This window comes from Phyllostomus hastatus, unplaced genomic scaffold (genome assembly GCF_019186645.2).
Source record: "Phyllostomus hastatus isolate PE091 unplaced genomic scaffold, TTU_PhHast_1.1 phas_contig_1, whole genome shotgun sequence".
In the NCBI taxonomy this organism is placed as follows: domain Eukaryota; kingdom Metazoa; phylum Chordata; class Mammalia; order Chiroptera; family Phyllostomidae; genus Phyllostomus; species Phyllostomus hastatus.
This window is the reverse complement of record NW_025333498.1, coordinates 43,378,493-43,402,500: the sequence shown is the minus strand read 5'-3', so window position 1 is coordinate 43,402,500 and position 24,008 is coordinate 43,378,493. Positions and strand designations below refer to the sequence as shown.

Below are 24,008 nucleotides of genomic sequence, written 5' to 3'. Positions count from 1 at the left end.
AAATGACCTTTTGCTAAAGCTACAGCAACAACAAATTACTAATCATCCCCTACTGGATATAATAGGAGAATATGTCTCCTATTACCAGTTTGGTAACTCCTATTAAATGGGTGTGTTTTAAACTTACCACCTGTGAGGCCAGACAATGTGCAACGGTCTTTGTTGATCATCAGCTCCACTTGAAATGTCATACAGATTTTGTTTCTTTTCTCCAGGATGAGAGCTTGAATTATCTAATGAGTCTCGCATTTTCGAGTATGACTCCTGCATTAATGAGCTACCCAGGTTTTCTGGTTGTGCAGCATCACAAGGTCCAGACTGCGACTCAACATTATCCAATATATTCTCAGAACTTCCCTGCTCCGGAGGGAGAGGAAGGGCCATGGATGAAGCAGCACTGCCATCTCCTCGAAGGCTGAGCATCTTTTGTAAATGGGCCATTTTATGCTTGGGCATGAATCTGTTACAAAAAGGAAATGCAATACTCTTTCAGTGAAGACACTATTTAAAATATACCCTTTACCTTTCTGTAAGGACATGATGATAATGTATGAAACTGAGAAAAAATGAGGATGTAAGAAAAACTAGAAAGAGAACAAAAAGTAGCAGCCATAGAGAGAAAGTTCAAAAGTTTGGAATTGGACCTGGTTGTCATTAAATAGCTTCCAAAGGCTTTCTGTGGCTGTAAATCCCGTACTGCACGTATAAAGAACGAGAGGAGAGTGATGGTTTCTCACTCTTCCTTCACGCGTCTTTTTGGAGCTCCAGTGTGCTCACTGCATGCCCCAGGGCTTATTTTCAAGCTTATTTCATTATCCTATAAAAATTCTTAAAACATCCTTGATTAAATTGGGTATTTCTGCTCACATGACTTTTCTGTATTCCTTGGAACCTGTATACACTTTTCATTAAAAGACCATGCTAATATTTTGTGAAGTATATTTTATGTTACTGATTGTAGAAGCATCTGCATAAAACGAAGTCAAGGATTTCACCAAATACTGGGGAGCCAACCAGCAGTGCTTAGAAAGGCGGAGTGGGAGATGAACGGGAATGGCCAACTCACTTGTGGGGGAACACAGTATATGAAGGACCAACACTCTGACTTTTTAAACTGAGAACTAGAGAAATTCTGACAGAGGAATCAGTAAAACCTTAAAGAGAATTTTAACTGAAGAATTTAGAAAGGCCAAGAGGCGGGATTTCTGTGAGGGGACAGCGCAATCCAAGGAAAAGGGTGAGAAAGAACATGAACTCCTCAGGGGATGACATGCAGCCCCAAGAGGCTGGGGCAGGACCTGAGGTCCAGAGAGGCAGACTGGGCCATCGAGTCCCTGACCCACCCAGAGGCTGGGCCCCTTCCTTGCACTGCTGAATAACTGAAGAAATGGAGAGTGCATGCATTTAAGAGGTAGGTGAGGGAGAAGAACCATGGAAGGAGAGCAATAGGGAATATCTGGAAGAGTAGAAAGCCAATCTGAGACAGTAATATCATACAATTGAAGTGGATTAAGAGCCCCAAAAGAATGTGTAAAAAATTATCAACAGACCTTAAAATGTGTAAAAGGGGGTGTAAAACATTGCAGAGGTGCTACAGTACCAGAAACAACAAGTTGTTTTTGGCCCTGTTACCTAGAAGATCACTGGCTACTCCAAGGGCAGTTCCTATGGAGGGAGCAGACAGAGGCCAGGCTAGAGGTTAGGGTGTGTGCATGGTGGTGGCAAAGGTGGGGGGTGGGGGTGGGGGTTAGCAGAGAAAGAGGAGGAGAGAGGAGAGGAGTCTGAATGGCAAGGCAAATTCTTTTTAATAGGGTCTGTGTACACAGGGGTATCCACCTGGGGGTTCACTTGGGGATACCTGCTAGGGAAGGAAGCAGGATGTTAATAAAACAAAAAAGTCTTACAAAGTGAAAGCAGAAAAATGACATACCGTGTATGGAATAACTGCAGGGTTTTGTTGGGGCAGGAGAAGTTGGGCCTTATAAAAGAGAATTAAATCTAGCTTTCTCACAACGCTGAGGGAAGGAGAGAAAAAGGAAGTGGAAAAGTTTCAGGTGGAAGTGTGTGGAATCCAAGGTGTGTCAGCAAAGCATTAGGAGGTCATCTGTTTCAAGAGAGGTGGGTGGAGGTGGAGTTAAAAAAGTGGGCTGAGAGGTTAGAACTGGCACTTTAGAGAGGGGTTTGACAAGGCGTTTGTCTGCTAGTTCTGAAAGCAGGGGCTGCTGAGCAACACTAAGGAATGGTGGGGGTTCCCCAGTGAGTTGGAAACAAAGTCTGACTGTAATACGCTGTGTACATTCCAGCATCAAAATGCTTATTTGCGGGAGCTGGGGGGCTTCTGTGCTTGTTTCATAAAGTTTTTTGAGAAAAATCACCTGAATGTATAAGGAGCCCCCTCCCCAAGAAATAAATAGGTAAACATACATAGATAGAGGAAACAAAAAAATGGTGCTAACCCCCTTGGTATGTCTTAATAAAATAATTAATTCTTGATTTAAAATGGAAAGAAACTTGGGCATATACAGTTTATGGTTTCAGAACGCACAGGTCCAAAACATTTAAGGGATCTACTCAACTTTCATTGTGATACAAATTTCAAATACCGAGGAAAATCTAAGGAACTAAAAATCATTTACAAAGTTTCTGTTGATCAACACGAAAAGTAAAAAAAAAAAAAATGAGTATAGGCACTTCCGGCCAAGATGGAGATGTAGGTAGACACACTGTGCTTCCTCGCACAAACAAGATAGGGACAACAACAATTGAGAAACAGGATAACAACCAGAACTGGCAGAAAATTGAACTGTATGGAAGTCAGACAACTAAAGAATTAAAATAGACACGTTCATCCAGACTGGTAGGAGGGGCAGAGTCGGGCAGCCAGGCAGAGAGGGGTCCCAGCACAAACAGCAGTGGGACAGGGAGTGTAAGGCATCCTGGGCTCGCAAGACCGCAGCGGGTGGACCCTGGGTACACAGGTGGCGGCTGACAGACCTCGGGGCGTGGGGTGGCAACTGGCAGACCCAGCAAGGAGGAGATTGTGAAGCAAGGCACTGAGAGCAACCCAGAGTCCCAGTGCTGGGAAATAGTGCCTTGGGGCACTGATTGGAAACACCTGTGGGGGTTGAGGAGCAGGGAGAGACTCCCAGCCTCACAGGAGAATGTGTTGGAGACACCCATGGAGTCCTAGAATGTGCACAAGCCCACCCACACAGGAATTAGCACCAGAAAGGCCCAGTTTGTTTGGGGGAAGCAGCGGAAGGGACTTAAGTCCCATGAAGAGAGGAGCAATCCCCTTTGTTCCCTTTTGGATCCCCTCCCCCACAACAGCTTTACAAACCAGCCACTGGGTTGCCCCGCCCTGGTGAACACCTAAGGCTCCACCCGTCATACATAATGTGCGTGACAGGACAAAAAAAAAAAACAGGCCTAAGTGGAAGAACAGATCAAAGCCACACAGCAAATACAACTAAGTGACTAAGAGACAGCCAACCTATCAGATGCACAGTTCAAAACACTGGTGATCAGGATGCTCACAGAATTGGTTGAATTTGGTCATAAATTAGATGAAAAAATGAAGGCTATGCTAAGCGAAATGAAGGAAAATGCAGAGTGAACCAATAGTGATGGGAAGAAAACTGGGACTCAAATCAATGGAGTGGACCAGAAAGAAAGAAGAAAAAACCAAACAGAAAAGAATGAAGAAACAAGAATTCAAAAAAATGAGGAGACGCTTAGGAATCTCCAGAACATCTTTAAATGTTCCAACATCCAAATTATAGGGGTACCAGAAGGGGAAGAAGAAGAGCAACAGATTGAAAACCTATTTGAACAAAAAATAAAGGAGAACTTCCCCATTCTGGCAAAGGAAATAGATTTGCAGGAAGTCCAGGAAGCTCAGAGAGTCCCCAAGAAGCTGGACCCAAGGAGGAACACACCAAGGCACATCATAATTACATTAGCCAAGGTAAAAATGAAGGAGAGAATCCTAGAAGCAGCAAGAGATAAGGGGACAGTCACCTACAAAGGAGTTCCCATCAGACTGTCAGCTGATTTCTCAAAAGAGACCTTGCAGGCAAGAAGGGGCTGGAAAGAAGTATTCCAAGTCCTGAAAGACAAGGACCTGTATCCCAGATTGCTCTACCCAGCAAATCTTTCATTTAGAATGGAAGGGCAGATAAGGTGTTTCTCAGATAAGGTCAAGTTAAAGGAGTTCATCATCACCAAGCCCTTATTTTATGAAATGTTAAAGGGACTTATCTAAGAAAAGAAGATAAAAAAAACATGTATAGTTCAAATGACAGCAAACTCATAATTATTAACAACCACACCTGAAGCAAAACCAAGAGAAACTAAGCAAACAACTAGAACAGGAACAGAACCAGAGAAATGGAGATCACATGGAGGGTTAGCAACAGGGGAGTGGGAGGAGGAGAGAGAGGGAAAAGGGACAGAGAATAAGTAGCATAGATTGTAGGCTGAAAATAGATAGGGGGAGGGCAAGAATAGTATGGGAAATGTAGAAGCTAAAGAACTTATGACACATGGACATGAACTAGAGGGGAGAATGTGGGTGGGAGAGGGTGTGCAGGGTGGAGGGGGAATGAAGGGGGATAATAGGACAACTGTAATAGCATAATCAATAAAATATATTAAAAATAAAATAAAAACTAAAAAAAGAGTATAATAATATCTTCAACTTCTCCTAAATAAATAGAATAAATGGGGAGAGAAGGAACATCTATACATATCTTCAAAACAACAATAAAACATGTGAAGTAACCTATTATTTTAAGTCAAATAAGAAATGCCAGGGAAGCTTAGAAAGGATTTTAACAGAATTACAAATTTAGTGCATGAAGAATTCACAATTAAACAAAATGATGGGCATTAAAACAATCTGTCTTCATTTTAGAAAACAGTAGCATGACCTATCTTACTGATAAAATCCATTCCCATTGTCCAGCATGTGAGCAACCTCGCACATTAGAAGAGATGGGACACAGTGGGAGCTGGGAACTGATGGGGAACTCAGCTGTGGGCAAGGTGCTAGGTCCGCTTTTACTCAACATGTGTCCTACCTGTTCTCCAGGAGAGAGAGAATGCTGTGTCAGCACGTGCTGTGGATGGCTGACTTGGTAGGTGGTGGCGATGCAGAACGTCAGTATGAACAGCAACCCAAAATGCAGCTTGTGAACATTATGAAATTTAAAAAGGACTCATGGATGTGGACAACAGTGTGGTGACTGTGGGTGCAGGAGGTAAAAGGGTACTAAATGGTAAAGGAAAAATTATAATAAAAGATAAAAATAAAAATAAAACTATTACCTAAAAAAAAGAGAAAACAGAAAAATAAACCTGAATGCCAGTTGGACACATGGAAAACACGGTTTGGACCATCGGGTTGGACAAGATGAGCCTGTGTTGAAGTGACCACCAGTAAACCAATGCCACTTTGTCAGAGAGCATGCTGTGCAGGGAAGGATGGTGCCAGGTCTGAGGGGACGGGTCACTGTGCGAATGCTGACTTCATCTGGGTCACCTGACAACTGTGTATGTTTGAAAATTAGAGAGTTCTTAGAAGAGCAATAATAATGATTAAGGCAATGGAAGAATTGATTTATGAGGACAGATTAAAGGACCTAAATATGAATAGCTTGGCTAAGTGACAACGAGAGGGGTACATAATAGGAGTCTCCAAGGAAAGAGCCTAATTATTTAGCCTGCTACAAGGGCGTATAACTAGGAGTAATGAGATGAAATTAAGAATGGGAAAATTTAAGCTGAATTTCAAGAAAAACTCCCTGATTGTATAATTTATTAGCTCATGGAATAAATTCCCTATGGAAATGCTGTAGGTAGGAAAAAATAGGGCTGGACAAAATACCTATAATAATATAGATAATAATCTAGTCCTTGGTCTTTACAATATCTTCTCATGTTTTTAATACCCTTATTTATATAGAATTAATTGTTACCCAGAGAAGTATTTAAATAATTAGCTAAATCTAAAAAGAAATATGTCCTTTGGATAACGGAAGTTCAAATCACCTCAGTTTTCATAAGCTCTGCAGTAGTAAGCTGAAACAATTTTTTACTACTTGGTTTCAGCAGCTGGACAAATTTATTATTAATATTTCTTTAAGGAGAGGACAAAACAAAACAATCCTCATCTACCATTCCACACAAAGTCCACTGATTCTCTGTGCCATGAAGCTCTTATTTTCATAGGCATGTTTAATATAAACAATTTATTGCCATAATACAAATCAAAAAACTTTATACCAGCTTTTCTAAATGTAGCTCTATGGTCGATTACTTCACATCAATACCAAGATCAAATAGGCATAATACTAACAAGCAGTTTGCTTAATAATAGTCACCACACTAATTAACCCATCCAGAACATTCTTAATCAGATGCTATTTGTAATGTACAGTTAAGAGAAGCTTGGCAATAAACCGTACGATGCTAAAAGAGAAAATAATAAGTTACTGATGGGGGAAAACTGGCTTTTCTACAGAACTGGACAGACTTGGCTGTCCTGGCGTTAATGCAATGAACTGACTATGCAAATAGGCACATGTCTGAACACCTCCAGTCCCTTCCTCTGCCCCAGCTCTGGTGGAGGTGCTAATGAGGAGAGGAGAGGTCCTGAGGTAAGAAGTGAGAGGAAAAAAAAGTCCAAAGAAAACCAGTGAGCTGCCTTTCACAGCATATGCCCAGTTTACTATTTAACAATCTCCCATTTTTTTCTTAAAGAAATGCCACTGCTCCCATTACTCATAGAAAATCTTTACCTGTTTACAAGTCTCTCAGAAGCACTATCAGAACCTGTGTCTACTTTCAGAAATATTCTGATTACTGTAATCACTTCCAATTTGTTATTGGCCATGGGACCCCACCCCCAGCTTTTTCCCAACCACTAGTCAATCTGTGAAACCAGAGTGGGGTCTACTGACTGCATACTTTCCTTTCAAATGTGCCCCTCTCCTCTTGCCTCTGTCCCTTAAAGTGGCTCTGGAGCCACTGCCACAAAACCCTAATATGTGCTGAACGATCTTGAAGGACACAGCTGGACTAAGTATGTTCTAGACCTAAATGTGATTGGTTCCCCAACCCCTACATCTAAACAAACAAACCTAGAGCTGAACCTATAGGAAGGACCAAAGGCCTTATTCAGATTAGTCAGAAACAGACCAGATTTGAGAGAAGCATTAAAGGCTGTTAAGGCTGATGCTGTAGGTACCTTAGTTATTTCTGCTAACATCGAAAAGCTAGAGTCTAACTCTTAGCTCTAACTCTAACGTTAGTTGACTAACAGAGGTAGTCAAGGGGAAGACTTTAATACAAAGTCAATTAAATTTAAGACATTAATATTACTCATCTGTTGATGAGGATGTCATGGCTGAAAATGTATGTCACAGTGGTATATACTGCTTACAAACATCTTTTTGAGAGATTTCAGTAAAAAGTACTTACTATAGTGAGTTCAACTTACAGTGTCTCTTAAATAATACCTGCAGATAAAGTCCTCAAGACAGAGGCTATCAATAGTCTTGCTTCTCAAATCAGATTTGGAAGACAACATGAAAAAAAATGACGCAAAGAGAGTATAACTGATCAAAGATTATTCCAAATTAGATCCAATGAAGAAAGAGGATAGCATTAGCAACTAGAATAAGGAAGTTGGTCTGCAGAGAGGGGGTTGACCGAGTTCAGCCTATAGCTCAGGGTTGGGGGAGGGAGAGTAGTATGGCTACTGTGTTGTATCCTATAGGTCAGGGTTGGACAAGGTGTGTTTTGTGCAATGCTAGTTCCATGGGACACATGGAGGTGTTACACTAGAGAAGGTTTTATGAGAAAAAAACTTTGGAAAATGCTCAGGTAAACAAAGTTAAACATTTCTTCATCAAACTTCCCATAGCACATGCTAGTGTGTACTATACATATATTCACTCAGTCATTCCTTTTTTCATTTAATAGCTATTTATTGAGCACCTGTTATGTGATAGGAACATTGTGCTTATTGTTCCCCAAACTTGACACCTAATGGGACAAGGAACCCCTACCCCGACGCAGCTAACCAAAGAAGGAATTAATATTCAACTACGGGTACTCTGGCAAACACTACAAGATACCGTCTGAGACCCTGGGAGACATGCAGCCATAGCTGCAGTCTGAAAAGCATGGGAGCCACATGAGTGGAGGCACATCTTACATTTCGGCGACAGCAGAATGAATGACGAAGTGCACGCACATGAGAAAATAATGAAAGCCCAAACCAAAGGCCATACACCAAGGCCACCCATCAGCAGACAAAAGGAAGTTTGAAAAAAAATCAGAACCTGTAAAAACAAATGACAGAAGACAATATGGTTCAAGGCTAATATGGATGACAGCAGAAAAAAATACCATGCTCTTTTATCACAGTAATTTCTGTGAATTCCTGGATAGAAAACATATTGAAAATTGAAGAGAAAGGGAATCAGAATCAAAGATAAGTAACTTTTCCAAAACCAACTGGGAAGACATCCACACAGTTCAGTGATCTAAGTTCTTGGGTGATTTATAACAAAAACTATTCATTGTTTCCAAACAATGTGTTGGAAATTAATTACAAAATTAACATTTTTAGAATTTAGCCACATAAGCAAATATCCAAGATAATTAAAAAGTCATGCTAGTCCACATGTGTCTAATACATCACTTACATGGTAAGCAGATTTATATAAATCCATATAAACCTATAAAGTTTAAGAGTAAAAATCCTGATCTAGTGTTCTCATGTGGACAAAACAACCCACCCCATACTTCTTGCCATACTATCTTCACTAAATAAAAGAATCACAAGCAAAAAGAGCCATCATAATTAAAACTAGATGTTTGGAGACCACAGCATTAAACAGAAAGACTTAGTCTTGGTGTTTGGTTGTAGGGTGGCTGCTCTTCTTTCCCAGGGATGGCTAAGGGCTAATAATACTCATCAAATCAATGGCATGTAACTACGAAGGCTGTTATGATAAGGAATCCCTGGCAGGACATTGCTTGAACAAACTTGATCACAGACAAGTCCATCACAATCTACAAGCACAAAGCACAACTGCTTTGGGAGAACAGCTACACAACACCATTGTGGCTGGTTGGGCCGTGTCATTTAGACCTTCAGCATTTGGGGCCTGAACCAAATTTCACCTCCCACGGTGCAAACGTGGAAAGCCAACATGAAGTAGTGACAGCAGTGAGAGGACATTGGGCAGGATGGTCTTGCCTGGACCACAAAGAATCTGTTTTGTGACAAGATGGGAACACAGGTTCCCCAGAAACTTGCTGCAGTTAAAATGAACAAGCAAACTCATTTGGTAGCTTGAGAAATGCATGCCCAAAGGAAAAGCAACTTTGTGACTATCAGGCTGGCCTCGTTAGCCATGTCTACTCCCAGAAATGACATGGTTAATGAAGACAGCATCTTCTCTTTAAGGCTGCCCTTAAGAGAAGCTTGGCTTCCTCTTGCCAGTGTAAGGCCCATCATTTCCTTCCCTTGTATCTGTCCTTTAAATAGTTGGGGTTATTTATGGCTGTCATAGGAAAAAGATGGCTCTGTTTCCATGAGCCTATTCCTTTTCATTTATTTCCGATCATCATTTCTGAAAATCATTTCTGAAAATCAAACACTTTCCGTTTACCTAATTTATACCATATGGTTACATGGCCTCTTCTAACTACATAGTTTATGTGATTAGCACTATTTAACTTAAATAATTACATGTTACTTCCCCATTCTCTCCTGATTTCAAAGTGTTAGATTTTATACATTGCTAATTTAACTGCAAACCAGTATGAGCATTTTGTCTTGAGCGATTTTATAAAATCCTTTTATAAACCTTTAACATACCCTCCCACAGATGAAAGTTAAGCTCCTTATAAATGTATGAGAATAAGAAAAGTTACCTTGTATGTTGACAGAATAAATGTTTATCAAATCCAGAGGCATTCTTGTGAACAAATGTATTATGCTTACTTCTCAAGCTCTCTACTCCCAAAAAAGAGATCTATAAGAACAACAAACCCCTCTAGATTATACAAGGTTTACGATAGTAATTCAACACAGCTAGCAAAGTTGTAGACTAAACAGCAAAGACATCATTTTAATTTTCCTACCTCCACTTTCAGTGCTCTCTACCCACTGATCCTTACCTCACTTTCTGATTCCCCATCCCCCTGCACCCCTTCCCCCGGCCAAGCACCTCTTTGCACCCTATACTGGGAGTAAGCCCCACTTTTATCCAGACTCGAATCATCTCTCCCTTGTTGGTCTTGTTGGAAACTAATCTCAAATTCCCACAATGTATTAATCATCTTCCATGCTCAAACATACCTTTAAGGTCCTACAGGAAGCCTATGGGAAGGATTACTTTTGAAGAACAGGTAGAGAGAAATCTCTGTCAAGTACCTTAAGTAAATCTACTCAAGAAATGGGAATGCTGAAGAGGGAAAATCCAGGTTGTGTTGGTACACAGGGTTGCACTGGTACTTCCTGTATGTGTGAAGTTACTCAAATCACTTAGTTTCTCTGAACTTCAGTTTCCTAATCTATAAAATGGGACAATATATCGTGTTTGCAAATTTATTGAGAGATTAAAAGACAGAACATGTGTTGGTAATGGCATGCAGGGAAGCTGAGTAAATCTAAGTAAACTGCCATTCCCTTGCTTCTTCATGTAATACCCATACGTATGGAGTTATTCCTAAGACCATCTTGGGTAACTCGGCCTTTCCAAGTTTGTCAATGAATGAGTCACTGGGTTAAATCAGTCAGCAAATATTCATTCAACAAATATTTGAGCTTTGCCTATCTGTAAGAGGTCATGTCTACATTTATAAACCTTTAGTGAGTATATAGTAACATTTCATACTGACTTATTTTGGTCTCTTAGCTCCCCCCAAATTGTCAATTATTCATATTATCTTTAAACTAAACTGTGTTTACTGATGCCATTACTAAAATGATATAATTTTAAATTCAAACTTAATAACTTGCTCAACATTTGTTTTATTAATAGCTCAGAGGCAAAGTTTCCAAACCTGCATCCATTCACTTCACTTAATTTAATGATAGTATATAAAAAAGGAAAAAGTTCCCAAATGTGATACTGAAGTAGTCTCTTTCAAGCAAGAGGTAGTAGTTGTTTTACTTGTATACAATTCACCGAGCTGCTTTGTAAGTATACATGCCTCTTTGGCAAGTAAATGTTCTCACTATGCTGGGAATCCCAGGACTTTTACAGGACCAAAAAGCAATGAAGGAAACTCTAAAAATATTCTGTAATTATGTGTTCTGTTCTATGATTTTTTTTTTTTGTTTGGAAGCCAGTATTTGGAGGTTGAAAGCAGAATGGAAAATTAGCTGGTACTAAAGAAAGGATCACTTTCTTCTTTCCAAACAAATGTAAGAACTCCCCTATGACACGTTTCCCACTGGAGGGTGTCCTTCAGAGCATGACATCTTTTCTACTACATAAGCCCTAACCACCATGTCTGGAGATAGACAGGTTCTTTAGGAGGTAGCTAGGGTTAAATGAAGTCAGAAGGATCGGGGTCTAATCTGATAGGCCTGTGCCTTATACGAAGAGGAGGAGATCTTTCCTTCTCTTTCTCCTTCCCCACCTCCATTCCCACCACCACATGTGAGGACACAGCCAGAAGGCAGCCATCTGAAAGCCAGGAAGAGAACCCTCCTGAGATCCAACCACACTGGCACCCTGATCTCAGACTTCCAGCCTCCAGAACTGTGAGAAAATACATTTCTGTTGTTCACACCACCCAGTCTATGGTATGATTAATACCATGGCAGCCCGAGAAGACGAATACAACTGGATGCTGTTGTGGAAAAAGCAGAAAGGGTCACCACCACGATGTGTGAAGTTTCTGTGTTGACAGAGAGTGACAAGAGAATATTATAAAAGACAGAGCTGACCATCAAACATGATAAGAGAATGCAGGGAATAAGAAGGAGACAATATTTGTGAATCTTCCTGTAAAACAAAAGGTTACTTCTTTAAATTAAATATGAAAATTAAAAATAGAGAACTGAATTTTATAAAAGGAATTTTCTGAAAAATTTTGCCTGGTTGTGAATAAAGCCATTTATCTCTCTAAACCTGGGTTTTCTTATCTATTCAACAAGAATGAGGCTATTCCTAGATTTCTCTTAGAAGAATAGGATTAAAACATCTAATAAAACTTACTGATTATCTTACAATTATTACTAAGGGGCAAAGTGGCATTCCGGGTCAAGCAGGGCTCTCAGCATGTTGTCTGCTTTCAGATTCAGGGCCTATCACATTAGCTGACCAAGGGGAAAGGTCTTAGTTACCTCACCTGCAAAATGGAGATAATACTAATGCAGCTTTGCAGAATTACGTTTTCCATGCTGCTCGGCAAATGGTAAGAGCTTGTAAATACTGTTATTTTTGAATATTGATGGCAATGGTGGAGATCATCATGATTATGTTGTCATCGTTACTAAGGAAAAACTCGACATTCTAAAAACTCTCGGCTGAGACTGCACTGACCTTTTCATAGTTAAGCCTACTTTATAAACCAGAGACCCATGCCTTCTTAAAGATACATTTTTCTTAACTCTTACAAGTTTTACAGTAGCTCTCCATTAATTTTTCACTTACTTTTCAGAAGTGTTACATGCAAAGAATTTTCAGAAAACCCTGCTCAAGTCCCTCTGGTCCTCTGTACTCACACTGGGCTGCCCTGAACTTTCAGATTTAAGGCAGGCATTTTAATATGTTACCATATTTTCATTTGTTTACTAATCAAAGGTTTGTACTCATGCCTAGAGGCACATTAATTACAAAAATGTCCAATGTTATGAATCAAAAATATATATTCTGCCCTTTCTATTACTTGTTTCCTAAGGTACTTTTTCTCTACCTTTCACTTTTCTTCATGTTTCTTTTTACTCCTTCATTTTTTTCTAACCAAGCAGTTCCATCTTTTCCCTTCTTAAAGCTGCATAAACCAAGAAAGTAAAACCAGGAAATTTAAAACATCAGTTTCCAGGTCTCTGAAGCATGAACAGATGGGCATCAAAAATCCAGTCCTTTTTTTTTCCCTTTTCATTTGCCCATCCACAACCCGAATAAATCAAAATTTCCAGCAAATACAACTTGTAGCCCAACCTCATTTCATGTACTCCCACATTAAATGCTACAGCGCTAAGTACTAATTCACTCAAGTTCTGATTCTATTGCTGTCTAATTTTTGACCACTCGAATTAACTCTCTTTCAAACTAATATTACAAGATATAATTTTGTTAACTTTATATTTGAAATAATGCGTATGTGTATCACGTGAGTATACTAACACTTCTACCTTGAGTTTTTATACTTTCTAGAATTTTTAAGTTTTGAAAAAGGGGAGTAAAAATGTAAGCGATGAGTAAATTGCTGGGTTATTACTAGAATATAACCAAGACTTGAAGGCAAAGAAAGGTATGAAACACTTGACCAAAATCCCTAGTTGAAAAAGGTTCAAAGGAAAAAAACACTCATTCATCAGTCAAAAAAAAAAAAAAACTGCAGTGCCTACTATGTGCCAGGCAAATGGATACCCAGGTGAAACACCATGGTGGATGCTGGATCAGGGAAGAACAGGCCACATGACTTTGAGAACCTAGACCTGGAGAGGCCTGGATGCCAAGGAAGGCTCTCTAGAGAAGGTGATCTCTCAGCCGAGACCTCAGTGATGATTAGAAGCCAGCCAGGTATGGGAGAGAGAGGTAGGCATGTGCAAAGGGCCTATGGAGAAAACACGGTCCAGGGGTAAAAAGCAAAATATGAACAAGGTGGTACAGGAGTGAAGGAAAGGGTGGGAGTTAAAAATAAGGCCCAAGAAATAAGCAGGGGAGGCTTTGCTGCCCTTAATAACCTAAGTGAAGAGGTGTGGAGCCATTTTGAAGTTTACAGTCCCATTGGGTCTGAAAAACACTGACTGCAGAGCGAAGAATGGACTGGGGAAAACACCCCAGACCGAATGCCAATTTTAAACACCCCCTGCTTTTTAAAACAATGGTATGGGGATCTTAAAAAAGGCAGAGGCTCTCAAAAACAAAGAGAAAAATTGAGAAAGACGACAACAGGAAAGAAATGTCAACTCAATCTCAGAAGATAGAAAGCAGATGTATGAGTGTTGTTTGAGCATAGAGAAGAAGGCAGACTGTTCCTGTAAGTGCAGGTGATTTTGCTTGTGCATGTGGTGTCAGCCAAGAAGCAGCGGCTCCTTTGCTGCAGAAAAACTCCAAAACACTTGGGAATTGTACACACCAGGTGCCTCTGGAGGTGCATTTGCAGAGCAGAACTGAAAACAGAACTAGTAGCAATTCTATATAAAGTGAACTCAAACCTTCTGATAACCTCCCCAAGTCTATGCAATCAGGCAGTTATCTCCCCTCTCCATCCATCTTCCACCTTAACACCAAAAAGGTGGCTTCTTCATTAGAGGGGCTGAACTACAGAGATCAGGAGAGGCTAAAGCCAAGGGCGAGGGAAACTGGGTGCAAGTATGCCCATTGATGGGTAAGACCTCTCAGAGCCCTCCCCCAGTTGGCTCCCAGATGGCTGGAGATTCCCCTTCCAGAAGATTACAGGAGCCTCTCTGGAAACCAGCTGGACTGGCCTAGTGACACTGACAGTGGGGAGGCCGAAACAAAATGAGGAATCCCTGTTTGCTCTGCCTGTGAGAAAGGTCACTGGTCGACAGGCCCTATCTGGAAAGTTCTGACTGTTTCACTCTAAGAAAGTCAATGGAGAGCTAGAACATCAGACATTTGAGGAAAACTTTTAATACACAATAAATATGACAAAGCAAACAAGTATAAAAAAGAAACTTGGAAGCACTGAGACAACATGGTGAGTAGAAAACATAAAATAAAAACCCTATATAGCCATACTGATAAAATAAGATTTTGCATACATGGTGGGAAAAATAGGATGCAATAGGAAAGGACATTTAAGAATAAAAAAGTGTGTTTGCAAATAAAAATGCCACTGCTTAAAAAATATCTATAGAAGACTTGGAAGATAAAGTTAAGAAAATCTTATGGAAAGTAGAATATGACATCTTATGAAAATAGAAATAGAGAAAAAAATGAGAGAAGAGAAGTAGGTCATCAAAGGTTCATATTGACTAATACGAATTGAAGAAAGTAAATTCTGAGAAAATCATGGAGGAGAAAAATCAAAGAAATATAAGACAACTCTTTGCACTAAAGGAAATAAGTGTCCGACACAAGAATGACACAAAGATCCCATCCAAGTAGAATCAATATGGAAGTTCAGAGCCCCAGTGGTAAAAAAGAAAATCTAATAACTTTCGGGAGAGCAAACATGGGGAGTCTTGTGCCACCGATCAGAAAAGGACTAGAATCAGAGTTCACAACAGGAGTTCCACAGTAGAAAACAAGGGATCACTACCTCAAAGTTATCAGAAAAATGATTTTCAAAGAGCTCAAAAACTCAGTTAAATATTGATCAAATGTCAAATCAAATGTTTTCAGACATGCAAGGTCTTAAGAAAGTTTGGCTCCCATGTACATATTTTGAGGAGATAGTGGTGGATGTATCCCCACTAAAATGAGAAAGCAATATAAAAAAGAGAAGGACATAGAGTTCAGGGTTGACTCGAGGGCACAGAAAGCAACCAAAACAAACAGAAGCAAGAGAATCAAGACCTCCAGGGTGGAGGTGTCCAAGAAAAAGATGGAAATCGTATGTTTCCTGATGTGGCTGGCCAAATCAAAAAGATGAATTAGTGACAGAGCTTGGGAATGAATTTGCGATAGTAATTCAGAATACAGAATTCCAAGATAGTAATTCAGTAATACAGAAACCAAGCAAATAAAACCAACGCAATACTTAGCTTTAAGAAAAGCAAAGAGTTGTTCAGGAAAGGAAACCTAATTGCAGAATACAATGCTGCTCAGCAGGGAACAGTTTTTACATAGCAACAATGCTAGAAACACAGAATCTGTGATGAACTAAGAGGGGGGATACAGCCGTGTTGGAAGGACAGGGTGTGTGCATGTGCACATGTGTGCTCATGTGTGAGAGATCCAGCTAAACCATCATTCCCACTGGCAGGGAGTCAATAGAGTGACAATATTTCATATTTAGCAAATCAAGAAATAGCAAAATAAGAAACGATTAAAAGTTCTGTTAGTAGTAGCCTCTGATGGGGGAGAAGGAACTTAGGGGTTAGTAGGACTGGAAAAGGGGATTTTCCTTTGTATTATAGACTTTTTTTTGTACTCTCTGACCTTTTAAAACTAAATATATGTATTACTTTGAGAATTCATGACTTTCATTATCCCTGAAATTTTTGCCTAAATATCTCTGAATATTGCCTGTAATGTTTTTCTCTAATAATTTCTTCTGGAACTGCTATTAGACATGTGTTTTCTTTTTCTTATTTTTTATTTCTTAAGATCTAATTTCTAGGTCACCAATTCTCTCTTCACAAATGTCTAATACTTAACATATCCACTGAGTTAATTTTAATGAACATATAAAAATTCTACTCGTAATTTTATAGTGTCTTTTCCTATTTCTCATGTTTTCAGTTTATTTTTACGCTTTTCATTGTTTTAAAAACCTACTTTACCTTTCCTATACAGAAGTTTTAGTATCTAAAGTTCTTAAACGTCTAATCTTACAGTAAATTTTCAGAGTGTGAGGCAATGTTCCATTGTTTTCTGACATGCTAAACTGGAATAGGTACCAGACAAAACATCAGAAGAGGAGATTCTGAGGAGAGGCAGGAACGATGGTTAGTTCACATTTAGGAATTGATCAGTATGCCTGGGGAGAGCTCCAGATTCACAAAAACAAGGCAAGAGAAAAAGGTCTGTATCCAAGTTTTATTCTTCATTAAAAAAAAGTTATCAGCTTTCTAAATTCTAGATATTTACTTACTATTGGGCCACCAGCAGGCATTTATAGCATGTTCTCTCAAACTCAAATTGCTGCTAGAAAAGGAATTAGAAAAAAATCAGACATTTTAATGTGTGGCTGGATTTATCTCTTGTAAGTTTTTGAAAGAGATATATGTTGGTTGTTTAAAGATCACAACCAGCTAAGGTCATCTTTCAGGACATGCTGCACAGTATTTTGATGTTAAACATTATTTGCAGAGGAATTTTTTATTTTTATTTTGTTAAATTTCCACCTCAAAATATCCTTCCTTTGAACAGTGGGCTCATGAATATGGAGAATGCTTTCAGTAGAGACTCATATGAGGGGGAGCCTTCCAAAAATGGAATTTATTTATTTAAAAAAATTGTGTATTTATTCTTACATGTTTAAACTTCAGTCACTTTCTAAGTATTCCCCATGTGATGCAGTACACTTATTGAGACTTTTTTTCTCCCTGTTCAAAACAGTTTTTGAACTCGTCAATTTTGATGCATTTTAGTGCTTCTGTTGTTTTTTGTGTTCCCTCTTCCACATCAGCAATGTTTCCCTCTGAGGACATTTTTCATCCAGGGAAACAAAAAAGAGTTGCTCAGGGAGAGATGGGGTGAACAGGGAGGGTGGGGCACAGGGGTCATGCCAGTTTTGGTCAAAAACTGAACACTTAGCACAGTGTGGGCACTGTGTACTCACTAAATGTACTCATAAATCACCCATCATGAAATGGGCAAATGTGTTGAAAAGAGTTTTCAAAAAAAAAATTCACTGAAGCCTAACATGGCCTCTCACAACAACACCAGCTGGTACACTGATACAGATGCGTTCCTAGAACACTCACCTAGCAGGGGAAGCCTGTACTATGAGGGGTCTACCCTCAAGAAGATAATTCCTGGTTTTAATGGGGTCCCCCCATATATCCATTCACAGTTTGTACTAATATTATTAAGGGTCATAATCACAGAGATGTATAAACATCTCTTTAAATACTAAGTGAAATATTAGAGATACCTTTAACTATATAGTAAATGTCCTAGGAAAAGTAACTACTCAGTGGCGTTCTCATATAAAACAAACAAAAAAATTCTTGTAATCTTAAAAATGTAATTATTCCATAATTGAGCTGTATTGAGATTCCACATCTTGTTGGCATTGCTATTTTAAAGTATCACAGAAGTCACCTGAATAATCAATACATGCCCTATTTATACCTATTAAGCACACAGTCATGTATGGCAGCGCACAACTAGGTGTCAAAAGCCAGATTATCGTAGAACTGAATGTTAGTTTGGGCGTAGAGATCATGAACATCAGACAGCCCCAAGCAAAATGCCGAAGGCCATGTAAAACCAGTCCATTTGTAGATGTAATCCAATAGAGAATTACAGACAATAAGCCAAGGAGACATCCAAGTCTTATTATAATATTATTTTGGTTAAGTCAGAAATAACATTTCAATTTTATAGAACTTCAAGTTAAAACAAATCTTATTATTTACTTCCCTGTAGTAAGTAAATGAGCAAAATCAACACTCTTGCCTCCCAGGTTTATGCCCACAGTAGATGTCCGTCACGTACTTGCTGAATAAATGCCTTGGTGTGAGGAAGTGGAGAGGGTTATGCATACACTACTCTATACTTTCCCGGCTTCTGACTGTTTCTGTACACTGATGTGCGGTTTGGGAGTTTGAATAGGTTTTATCTAAGTGATTTGCATCTATGAAGTAGAAAGAGGTAGGGTTGGTTGAAGGGTAATTATTTCTTGATGGAAGAATATAAAAGTATAAACAGCTCAGCTATTCCTTAAGCAAACTCAGCTCTTCAATTCTGATCTACATTGCAAATAGTATACAAAATACGGTTTTATTAAAGAGTGACTGTCACATCAACAGGAAAAAGAATGAAGACCTGCTATGTGGTATTATCAGTTATACTGAATTTGTTGTTACCAAGATCAACAAAATACTGCTTTGAAGGACTACACTGTGACATGGAAATAGTTTTGCGATCCTGAATTCTTCTTTGATATCATTATTTTTTCATTTTACTGTAATGGGGTATTATACCTCTGGGAGTAATGAATATCCACGTATTGATAGCTTGGGTCACTCTTTAAAAGGTAATAAACTAATTAGGAAGTATCTTTAAAAACATCATCAGTGATAATTGATGATCCACTTTGAAAGAAAAAAAATAGAAACTATCCCATGATATGTCCACAACACAAAATGCCTGTGTCGTACAGTGAGAAATGGGACTTTTCCTGTTATCTTGGCATTTCAGCTGAGGTCCTAACACCAGGAATCAATACCTACAAATGCCAAACAGAGGTGCTCCTCTGCAGGACTTGCTAAAGGTAAAAAAATGCATGCCTCGTGACTCTTATTCATCACTCACTAGCAGCCTAAATACAAGGGAAAAATTCACAGGAATAGAGGGCTTCATGAGAACCTCTCATAGAGATTTGGGATGTCTGCCAGAAGGGAAGACTGGCATCTCTTTCCCCAAACTGGATGCCTGCCAAGCTGCCGAAACTGGAAAGCCTGCCTCCTCCACTTCCTAGAACAGAGCTCAGAAGTGTTCTTGGGAGAAGCTACTGCAAGCACCCCTAAAAAAGTAGGCACAGATCCTGATGACAGCCCTGACTTCCGGACTCCCAGGTGGAAGGATGACAGAAGCTGTCCACGTGGCAGGGCAAGAAGTAAGGCAGCAATGGAAACAGACTCCATTTTTACTGTTTGGAAGGGGTAGGATACCGATTTTCTCTCTCTCTTTGGAATATGCTTGAGAAGGCTGACTAAAAGGCAAGAGATACTCCTGGGGCAGGAGCTGGGAGAAGGGAGCGATCAGAGGTCACCCAAGGAGAGTTTCATTCATGACAGGAAATACGTCTGTGTGTAAGTGTCCCCGGGGGGCTCAAGTCTCAGAAGAACACACCTATGTATGACACAAAAGAGCTGGTATTTGCCTATTTCCCGAGAAAAGGCATTTGACTCCCAAGAGAGATCCTCACACAGCACCAGCTACGTGACAAGCCTTCCTCTCTTCCTCCAGTCCTTTTTCCAGGTCCAGACCCTGCGGAGGGGCTTGAAGGAGGGGGTTGGGGTAGGCAGCATGAAAGAAGGTGTCTAACTGGGTTATTGAACAGGTTGGACTTGATGGATATAATGCGGGAACAACTTTATTTTCCTTTCTGACACTGCCTTCAAAAACACTTTTGAATCTCCTTTTTCTTCCTGTTGTTGACAACTTCGGCAGATACCTTGGCTTTCTGGCCTTTGATTATTTTCTTCTGGTACTGTTAGCATTTTTTTCCCTCTCATGTATATAATCTAGGAATCGAAAAGGACTTTTAAAATATGGTACTAGAGGTAGAAACCATAAAAGTAAAGAATTTGTCTGTAAAAATAAAAGTTTTTAATATATCAAAAGCCTCATAAATCAACTGAAAGGCAACATACAAAAGTGAAAGAAATATTTGAAACATACACAACAGATGAAGAATTAGCCCTGACTAGTGTGGTACAGTTGGCTTGGCATTGTTCCACGAAGCAAAATGTTGCTGGGTCAGGGCACAGGCCTAGGTTGCAGGTTCGGTCCCCAGTCCAGGCACATACAGGAGGCAATTAATTGATGTTTCTCTCTCACATCAATGTTTCTCTCCCTCTCTTTCTCCCTCCCTTCCCCTCTCTCTAAAATTAAATAAAATCTTTTCAAAAAAGAATTAATCAATTAACTCTTAGAAATCAATGGGGCTAGGTGTCAGAACATTCCAAGATCAAAGAGCTTTGCTGCTGTGACCTAGAAGCTGTGTGACTTCAGGTGATTCATTTAACATCTGTTTCCTCACCTGCAAAGGGGGATTCATGCCTACACCACTCGGTTGTGAGGGGAGTTACATAATCTAAAGTATGTGAAACACTTAGCACAGTGTCCAGCAAAGAGTCTGTGCTCAAATAAACATCGGGTTTGTATCCTTATCACCATCGTTCAATCTCCAAGTGGCTATTTAGGGGCAGTAAAAGTCAATTTATAAGCCTTCTTCCTCTTATTTGCTTATGATCTGTATTGCCATAATTTTCCACAATAACTGTGTATTAGTTTGAGAAAATACACCAACTATTTAAATAACAAACAATGAGAATAACAAACAATGAGAAACAAAGGCATTTTGATTAAGAATATCTCTATCCATGTTGCAGAGAATGGCAGCTACAAGTTTCTCACTTGGGGTAGAGATGAAAATCCCCTTTAGTTTGTTCTATGTAATGTCCCTCAGAGCTTCTGAACAGGCAGAAGGGTTCTCTTCCAACACAGGCAAGAAGCATCTGCTCGTTCGTTGATAGAAATAAGTATCTAAGCATGAATTCTGTTTCCACTGATCAGTGCATGTATACACAAGACAAGCAAAGGGCATAAAAGCTTTACAAAACATTCACAGGAACAGGATCAAGCATTTGGTATAACAGCTTTATGCCATGTTGTCATGTCAGGTTTTACTTGGGTATCATATCATTTCATTTACTCTAACAAAAAATTACTCCCAGGACTCAGTTTCCTTTACTGGCATCTCCACTCATTCCAGGCACAATTTTATAAAAATAAGACGAATGGAAAGATACTGATGTCATTGTCAGAGGAAGCAAAACCACATGAGAGACCGTGGCTCTGGTGCTCATTTAGGTTAGATCGAAGTAAGAGGGAAGACGTTCTGGGATTTATGTGTCATAGTATTTGAAATGGCTGACCTCCACAAACAAGCCCAATTTACAAGAGAGGAACATAGAAGGTGGAAGAGGGTTTCAGTTTTTAAACTACGTTACTGAGTACACATTTGCTTCTAAACTTTAAAGCTGTGCTGACTCGCATTTGGATAGAGTTATAGCACTGCTTTAAACACACACACACGCAGACACACACACACCATGGAGGTGATCCAATGACTCCTGCAGCGCAGATGTGCACAAGAATGCTCTCCGTGATTAAGATGGGGCTTTAAAGTTAGCTAATTAGAAACATCTCTCTTTCGATGATCAACAATGATACCAAGACTCCGAGATCCGATTGGTGGAAATTTAAATTTAAATTTAGATTTAAAACTTAAGATGCACAGACATCCTGTGGACCTGGTCTTGTGTTTAGCTGACTTAGTGTGAGGGCTTTTAGTACCTGAACTCCTTCAATTAGGTCTAACAGTTTAAAAAATAGACTTCTACTCATTTGATATTATTAAACCAAGTTTCTCATAAATAGCTTTTATCCTTTCTTAGAAGGAAAAATCACAAAGTCATAAGTATAATATTTTAAAACCTCTCTTGACAGAAAGAAATCACTGTCATCACAAAATCCACACCACACTGCTCTTATGAGTGTACTGATCCTTTTTCAGAAGGGCCTAGCACCCCGAGAGGGTAAAATACACCCACCTACAGACAACTGTTTAGCATAGTGCTTGGCACAAGTAGTTGTTTAAAAGAGCTTCAGTTTTGCTAAACGATGGTTATTGCTAAGGAAAGTGAACCCAAAGAGTTAGAATAACTATATCTTATTTTTAAGTTCAAATTTAATCTTCATAAGACTTGATAAATAACAAATTCTCAATCTATATGCTACACTGTAAAAACATTTCTGCCATTGGAGATTTCAAAGTTACAGTTGCATAACGGTCTGAAAGGTCAACTGAAACTGCATGTCCAGAGAGAGCACAGGGTCCCTCTCAGTCTCTTGGGATCATGATGACCTGGCCTTACTTCCATGGATTAGCAGAACAATCCACCTTCCCTGGTTTACTGAAGAATGGATCAACTTAGTTCATCTTTGAACAGATATATGCATGTTACTTGTCTACCAGAAAATAATAGGAAGGTATTCTTTGAAAGAGGTATACTTGGTCATCTCTACTTGCTAGGATTAAGGAAGCTTCTGGTGTTAATGGCATAGGTACTTATGTGCAAAACTATGTACCTTCTATTATTTGTTTACGTTTTGTTAACAACTCCAGAGAGCTTGACCACAGTGCCAATTAAATTCCACTCTCACTGGTATCACATACATCCTCAAAACAGGGCTAGGAGAAGTAGGGTGTGTGTGTAAAGGTCCTTCAGTAGGAGGGGGAGTTGACTGAGCTACCTTTAGAAGCAAATTGCCTTGGACTCAAATTTTAGGGCCAGCACCTAATGGGTAAAGTCATCCTTGGTCAATAAAATAACCTGGTTGAGCCATTGGTTTTACACTTATTAAATGGGTCTTTTGCTCCTTTTGGCATAATTTGTGGTGATTCTTTTTATTTTTCTTTAACTGCATAAGGTTACATAGATAAAGTACACAAGCAACTAAATGTTATTATGAGATAATATTATGATTTTTTAAAAGAATGCTCTGCACAAATATCAACACATTAATTCATTTTCCAAGCCACAGGTAATAGGAATGAACTGGGTTGAAAAGCTGTCCAGAGCAGACTTTGTTCTATGTTCACAGAAACAGATATTATCCTTCACAACAATAAAGCCTGCCTATAATGCCCTTTCTAGAGAAATTTTCTACAGCTAGCCAAACTTGATGGCACAGTTCTTAGTAAATTTAAATCATGGAAGAGAGTGTGAGTAATTTTCAAGACATAAATCGTGTGTCACACGTCTTCAAATCACCAATTATTAACCTGAGGACCCTAAATAGACTTTGGGGAGTCCTTGAACCCCTTGTAATTATACAGAAAATTTTGTGTGTATGTGTACTTATTTGCATTTTTCTAAAGAAAGAACCAATAAATTTCATCTGACTTCCAAAGAAATTTATGACACCCCAGATGGTTGAGAAGAATTTATTCATTCCATAAATATATTTTATATGACTACTCTTTGTCAGGCACTATGCTAGGTATGGGAGCACACGGAGGCACAGAGCTTGACCTCTGCATTTTGGTGGAGTGATTTTCAACCGGTGTGCCATGGCATGCTGGTGTGCTACAAGAATTTTTAATGCATGCCATATCTGACTATTTAGTCAGGGGTTCTGACCCCCTTTTAT

General features: G+C 39.3%; 1 protein-coding gene across 11 annotated transcripts in view; it reads right to left on the bottom strand.

Annotated features, from left to right (window-relative positions):
• GTDC1 (glycosyltransferase like domain containing 1) overlaps positions 1–24,008 on the bottom strand; it is a 379,309-nt gene that overhangs the window by 62,999 nt on the left and 292,302 nt on the right. For 10 of the 11 annotated variants that reach the window (XM_045839087.1, XM_045839010.1, XM_045839173.1 and 7 more), the window contains one exon: positions 128–460. The exons of the other annotated variant lie outside the window; for it this stretch is intronic. In XM_045839087.1, coding sequence (XP_045695043.1) covers positions 128–460 — 333 coding nt within the window. The remainder of the gene's footprint in view (positions 1–127; positions 461–24,008) is intronic. 11 annotated transcript variants of the gene reach the window in all.